The 7,726-nt window shown below is 38.9% G+C and overlaps 1 protein-coding gene across 1 annotated transcript; it reads right to left on the reverse strand.

Moving 5' to 3' along the window:
• Positions 1 to 6,085: 6,085 nt before the first annotated feature.
• LOC126667275 (uncharacterized) lies at positions 6,086 to 7,726 on the reverse strand. The gene has a single exon (XM_050360246.1). The coding sequence runs from the start codon at positions 7,724 to 7,726 to the stop codon at positions 6,086 to 6,088; it is 1,641 nt and encodes a 546-aa protein (XP_050216203.1).

Here is a 7,726-nt window from a genome sequence, read left to right on the forward strand (position 1 = left end):
TATTTTAGTGTATGTATTTATATTTTATTTATTTAAGTGTATGAACTTATTTGTTTATATATTGAACAAGTGTTGTAATCTGTTACCAAGTTAAAGTGAAAAGCTAATGAAAAACTCTTTAAAATTGTTTCAAATAATTAATAATAAAATTTAATTTTTTCTAATTATTAATAATAAAATTAAAATTATTCTATTTATATTAAATTAAAATAAATATATTAGTAATAAATAAAAAGAATACATATATTAAATCAATGATATAGAAATAGACTAGACCGGCCTATTAAACGGGGAATCAAAACTGCAATATGATCCGATCCGGTCATGGGTCGAAATTTGAAAATTTGATTAGACTAATTGTTGAACGGTTTTGTCCAGTTCTGAATGTTGCTTATCGGATTTCGATTCTTTCGCCAGTTTGATCTAAATAAATTTTAAAGAATAAAAAAAATCTATTAAAACGTAACTTTTTGAGATCGGCCGAATTGGCCGCTTAATTGTACAAGTATGTATGAAAAATCACAGATTCACACCTTATTGTCACAACTTTTTGATGCATATGTAGATGAAAACATCAGCTGGTGATCAAGACATCAAGACATCTTAAAGATGAAATCACTACATTAACTTCCCGGTTTAGACCCTCAATTAGCCGTTAGTTGAAGCCTCTCATTGCTCTTAAAAATAGTGTAATTCATTATATTTGGCTCCGTAGGGTACCCACTTTGGCATATGTTATGTCTGGTTATTATGAAATCAAGTAGTTCTTTTTTGTAGGGCTCAATTAAAGTTTTGGAAGTTTGTAATTGGATCGTATAATATTCTTTTCGTAAGGTGCCGTCGGTTTGGCATATAGTCTGAGTTCTATATTTTGGATGAAAATATATAGTGTTATATTAAGGCTTAATCACAAAAAAACCCGGATCTTTTATCTCTTTTCACTTACACCCTGACGTTGCAATTTTAGCAACGGATTTTTCCGTCGCTAAAGGCTGAAATCCGTTGGTAAATTAAGTTTTTCGTTGGTAAAAGGCTAAAATCCGCCGTTAAATCAAAAAAAATTCCGTCGGTAATTTTCTATTTTCTAGTAGTCTTTTGTTTCCAATTACACCCTAAAAAACTAAATTAACCTTTTTTCTCTAAAAAAATTGTCAATTTGATTCTTCATTTTTAATTTATTTTCTGAAAAGTATTTAATATAATAAAAGTGAAGTATCAAATTGACATTTTATACAAAAAGTGAAGGATCAAATTGGCTTTTTTTTCTAATGAAAAATGGTCAATTCAGTTTTCAGGGTGTAATTGGAAACGAAAGGTGCGAATTAGGATGATATAGACAAAATTGCAACGTCAGGGTGCAAGTGAAAAGGGGTTAAAAGATCGGGGTTTTTTGGTGATTAAACCTTATATTAATGATTTATTCTAGTACATATTACTGTATATTTTTATCGTATTTATTTGTTTCTTTTTACAATTGTTGTATTAGAGCTTTCAAGTACATATTTAGCTCAGTGCAAGTTTGAATTGCAAAGTGAAATTATAATTTCTGGAAAATTGAGGTAAAATTATAATTTGGTATATATAGTGGTTCTCTGTATCAAATTCCGTTTGTGTGTGTATGAGTCGAGAATCAAAATCCTGAGAAAACTTCAGTTTGTCAAACCTACACAATTAAACAACAAGAAGGAGCTCAGAATTCAGAAAAGAAAAATAATCAAGATCTATACACTAGAATTAATTATAGTAAGTTTGTGGGTAGCAAACAGTGGCGGATCTTCTTGAGGGCATGAAGGGGTAATGGCCCTGCAAATTTTCAAAAAGTTACTAAATACTATTTTAATTTTTTGATTTTTAAAAGTAACCAAGCACCGATTTATCTCTTTTTTTTTGGTACAAGAAAGAAGGCAAACGCCTAGAAAAACTTAGCAAAGGATATTACGATCATACGTAATTCCTTGAACATCATGGATTAACCAAGGGTCGAGACTCGTGGGAGGTGCATCGTGCCAATCTATACCAATCTCAGAGTTAGGCATTAAAGAAGCCAGATGATCCGCCGCAAAATTTGCCTCTCTATAGACATGAGTAACAATAACTTCCCAATCTTGACGTAAGAGGCCATGAATAGCTGCTAGGAGATTGGAATACCCGGCTGCACACAATCTGGAATTAATCTTCTCCACAACCAAATTATTATCAACTTCTAAAATAACCTTTTTAGCTCCCAAATTCCATCCGAGAATGAGACCATGATACACCCCTCTGAATTCTGCCCCAATGACTGAGTCCACTCCAATGCACGTAGAGAAACTTCCCTTCCAGTTGCCATCAACATCCCGAGCTAAGCCTCCTGCTTTCGCGATCTTGGAATTAGGATCAAACGCTCCATCAGTGTTTATCTTAATCCATCCCGGCTTCGGAGGCTTCCAACAAATTGAAACAGGAGCATAGTTAAGGCCTTTCCTTCTAAGAGCCTTATTATGATCATTGGCAAGCTCAATATAGTGAATAAAACTGTCAATCTCCTTCGTAATCGAGATGAAGGAGGCTCTGTTGTTGTCGAAGATAAATCTATTTCTCCAATTCCAGCTAAACCAAAGAACAACACCAAAGACACAACTCCAATTATCTTTGCCACTGCCATTAAAACAACCTGTCAAATTATTCGCAAGCCAAGCTTCATAATCCATTGAGTAGAAATCTTGTCTTTTCTCAACTGAGACAAATCTATTCCAGATCAACACCGAGAGGTAGCAGTCTCTCAAAGAATGGCAACAATCTTCATGGCCTGCATTACATCTGGCGCAGGAGCTATCCGCAGCAAGGTGACGCCTACACCTTTCCTCATTCGTCAAGAGCTTACCATGGCAAGCAAGCCATAAAAAATACCGAATTTTTTCTGGACCCGGCCAGTTCCAGACCATATTCCAACTGATATGAGAGTTGGTATTATTACCTGGAAAGGTTAAAGCATAAGCAGACTTGGTCGAGAAATTTCCGGAACTCGAAAGACCCCAATACAAGAAGTCAGCACCATTATTAGGATTTGGAGGAATGAAACTCGCAATCCTAACAAGCCAAATGGACGGGATATACTCAGCAAACTTCGACCAATACCATCTGCCATTAATATCAACAAAACAATTAACAGTAAGATACAAACTATCAATGGGGATATTAGAGTTTGCAACACTAATGAGAGCAGTATTATCTCCTAACCAAGGGTCAAGCCAAAAACGAATAGAAGACCCGTTACAAAGTGCCCACCGCACACCATCCTGCAAATTTGTCCAAATTTTACCCACACTCTGCCATAAGTGAGACGCACCTTTCGTGTTCGGCAGACTTAGAGGATTAAAATCCTCCATCTTGTACTTAGCTCGCAGAATTTTAACCCAAAAAAGATCACGATTGGCAAGAATATTCCACCCAATTTTCATAAGAAGCGCTTCATTCATCGCCACGGTATTTTTATGCCCTAGCCCTCCATTACACTTGGATTGATTAATCACATCCCATTTCACCAGGCAGATTTTTTTGCTATCTTCTGTAGAACCCCAAAGAAAGCTTCTGCAGCTCTTCTCGATCGAACAACAAATACTCTTAGGTAGGGTCGTGGTTTGCATCGAATAAATAGGCACAGCTGAAACCACAGATTTTATAAGCATGGACCTTCCTGCTATGGACAACATTCTCGCATTCCAGTTAGAAAGACGGCTTCTAATTTTCTCCATAACACCATTCGAATGGCGCTTTGTATATCTCCCATGAATAAGCGGCATCCCAAGATACATACCCAGATCCTCCGTAACATGCACTCCAAGTTTTCCGGCCAAAGACGTCTTCAAGGAATGAGGCACATTAGTAGAAAAGTGGACTTTGGTTTTTTGTTTATTAATTCTCTGGCCTGAAGACAAACAAAAGGTGTCCATAATAAGGTTTATCATGTTCACTTGATCATTGGAAGCTTCGGCAAAGAGCAGCAGGTCATCAGCGAAGAAAAGGTGTGTTAAACCCGGACAGTTACGACCCATACAGAGAGGCTTCCATAGCTTAGAAACTGAAGCTCTATCAATCATATGGGATAACCTTTCAATACAGAGAACAAAAAGGTAGGGAGACAGCGGGTCCCCTTGCCGAATGCCACAAGAGGGAAAGATCGTATCAAGGGTGCCGCCGTTCCAGAGGATGTTCATTGAGGCTGTAGAGACGCAAGACATAATAACATTGGATAAAAGAGGCGGAATACCAATATCATCCAACGTATCGCGAAGAAACTCCCATGATAGCCGATCATATGCCTTCTCGAGGTCAATCTTAATCACCATATAGCCTTTCTTGCCCCGCTTCTTTCTCATCGAGTGGAGCGCTTCCTGAGCTAAAATCACATTATCAGTAATATGTCTTCCTTCCACGAAACTGGTTTGAGTAGGGCCAATGATATGAGGCATGATTTTCTTCAGGCGGTTAGCTATAAGTTTGGTTATAATCTTATAGCTAACATTGCAGAGACTAATAGGGCGAAAATCTTTCAGAGAATCCGGATAATCACACTTTGGAATGAGCGTAATGAGAGTACGATTCAGTTCGACCGGAAGCATCTGCCCTCTAAAAATATTCTGGATAAACTCACAGATTTTTCCACCCACCGTAGCCCATTGGCTTTGGAAGAAAAGAGCGTGAAGGCCATCAATCCCCGGAGCTCGTAACGGACTCATATCAAAGAGCGCAGATCTGATCTCGTTATTGGTAATATTGGCAGCTAACTGAATTGCATAGGAATTCTCAAGAGTAGGAAAAAGACCCCGACTAGGGAGAGGGACATACTGACCAGGATTTTTAGTAAACAACTTGGAGAAATAGTGCACAGCCATGATTTTGAGGGTATCTTGGTCATCAGTTGTAACCCCATCTTCACCTTTCAGGGCCCAAATTTTGTTACGCCTCCGACGACTCGCCACTCTTTTGTGGAAAAGAGCAGTGTTGCGATCCCCATTAGAAATCCATTCACAACGGGATTTCTGATACCACAACATTTCTTCTTGATAGAGAGTCTCATCTAGTTCCTTGCGAAGAGTTTTCTCAAGATCATCAAGTCTCTGGCTATTATAATGATCTCTAACACGTTGGATCCCGCCAATGCGAGCTAACAACTTCTTTTTGCGAGCAAAGATGTTTCCAAATTCAGTGTGATTCCAAACTCTCATTTTATCAGTAATACCTGCAATAGCATCAACCACTGGAACCGAAGAATCCCAATTATCCTGGACTAGTTGACTGAAGCCATCCGCGCCAACCCAGGCAGCCATAAAACGAAAAGGTTTTCTTAAAGTAACTGCATGATGGTACATACAAAACTGAAGAAAAATGGGGTTATGATCAGAGAGCACACGGGGAAGATGTGTCACATAATGATTAGAGTACAAACGAATCCAGGCTTCATTGCCGATAAAACGGTCTAACCTTTTCAGTAAATTCCCACGACGCCAAGTGAAAGGAGAGCCACGATAACCCAAATCAATCAAATTAAAGTTGGTAACCCAATTCCGAAAAATAGGGCAATGACCAATTCTACCATGAGAGCCTCCTCTTCTCTCATTATCATGCAAAGCAGCATTAAAATCACCTCCAACTAACCATGGATCATTGATATCCTTGGCTAGATTGCAGATATCATCCCAAAAGTGTCTCCTCAAACTGGCATTCGGATTGGCATAAACAATAGTCAACAGAAAAGAAACATTTCCCAGTTTCACCCTAAGGTGAATAAAATGCTTATTGTTTTCGATAACGATAATATCAACATTGTCTCTCCAAAGAACCCAGATACCTCCAGAGAACCCTGTAGCTTCGATCCTGTGAGAATGCGTGAACCCACAATTCTTAATGAACCTATCAGCTTTATCACCGCTGATACGAGGCTCCAAAATACCAACCATATCAAACTTATACTGCTTACAGTAATTCGTAAAAACTCTAAGAAAAGACTTAGAACCCGCGCCTTGAACATTCCAAATAACTATCTTATTTTTGTCAATCATTAAAAATAATCAAAGAGAGGAAACAACGAACAAAGAGAGCAGTATTACTCATTAGGAGATTCAACTCCATGCATGGTAATATCCATAGTGGAACCATCCTCTATTAACTCAGGACAATCCACATGCATCGCATCCATCGGGGAAACAGGATCAATAACTCCTATATCAGAATGCAGAATGGTGTCTTCTTTCCTTTGATTGGAATCCGGAGGATCAGGATCCAAGTTCATGTGTGAGACCATAGAATCTGGATTCTGAGTATTGGAGGTATCGTGCTTAGGAGTTGTGGAGTTAATCTGGCTCGCATCAAACATAACGTTAACAGCAGTATGATTTTTCGTATCAAGAGAGGTGTGGGCTTTAGTAACAATGAATTTCTTATTGGCATTATGGGCAGCCATGTTGGACATATCGGTAAGGGCTTTTCTAGGATTACCATCACTAGATGAAGCAGGGGTAGAAACGACTTTTTCTGCATGAGAATCCTTCAACAGCGTGGGTCTTATATTGGTTGCCTTATTCTTCGCCTTAGATCTGTGAGGAATGGGATTCTCCTCCACCAAGTTAGGCATTAAATCCTCCACCTTTTCCTCTTCAATTTCTTCCGAAATCAGTGCATCAAATCTGTTCTTAGGGTTCTTGTTTTCCTTATTCGGAATAATATTATGATTTTTTCGAGGATAGCCACTATTCCCACTCATCTTACCTTTTCTACCCACCATCATCCAAGGACCGAAACTAGGGTTACCATTTATAACTTCCTCCCCGGAATTCACCTTCTCCTTCCCTGCATCGGCCGGAATACTAGTTCCTCCTGTCCTAGATTCATTTGCCATAGCATTGCTGATTTTATGCGGACAGTCATCTTTCACATGGCCAAATCTGCCGCAATCAAAACATATACGGGGGAGACACTCATATTCAACAAATTGAACGTTACCATCCAGACAAAATTGAGACACCAAAGGTTTTTTAAGATCTAGTTCCACGGCAATACGAGCAAACTTGCCTCTCTCAGCTGCCTCAGTGCAGTAGTCGATCTTCACAACTCGCCCCACTACCGACCCAATGTATCTAAGGACTTTCTTATTGTAATAATGGATTGGCATACGAGGCAGCCTGATCCAAGCATTGATAAATCTAATTTGATCATTCGAACAATCAAAACTTGGACACCATTCTTGGACTGACAGATAATGGCCAAGCATAACCCACGGACCTCCAGTAATCACTGATTTTAAATCATAATCATTCCTGAACTTGACGAGGAAATAATCATTATCAAGATCAATGACATCAAAAGAATCAACAAAGTTCCACAACGAATCAAGTCTGTTACAAAGATTACGGTAGCCAATCGGCCTACCAAGTAACTTAACTACCACTGTCAAACGCCATTGTTTTGACAATTCTTCTATGACCCTCCCGGAGAAGGAGATAGTTGGCATTCCCTTATCTCTAATAATAGAGACATCTTCATCTTCGACTGCAAAATCGTCAGTAAACCCTGCGAGTGCCTCCTCACGTTCCTTATCAGATTGCACAAGTTTGTCGCGGAAAGACATGACAGCCGGTGGAACAAACTCGCCTTCGCCTTCCCCCTCTCTGAACTTAGCCTTCTTAGTCGACCTGTCATCTTCCGCTGGTTCCCTAAGATCCTTCATCAGAGATTCTCCTCCTTCCAT

This window comes from Mercurialis annua, linkage group LG2 (genome assembly GCF_937616625.2).
Source record: "Mercurialis annua linkage group LG2, ddMerAnnu1.2, whole genome shotgun sequence".
NCBI lineage: Eukaryota > Viridiplantae > Streptophyta > Magnoliopsida > Malpighiales > Euphorbiaceae > Mercurialis > Mercurialis annua.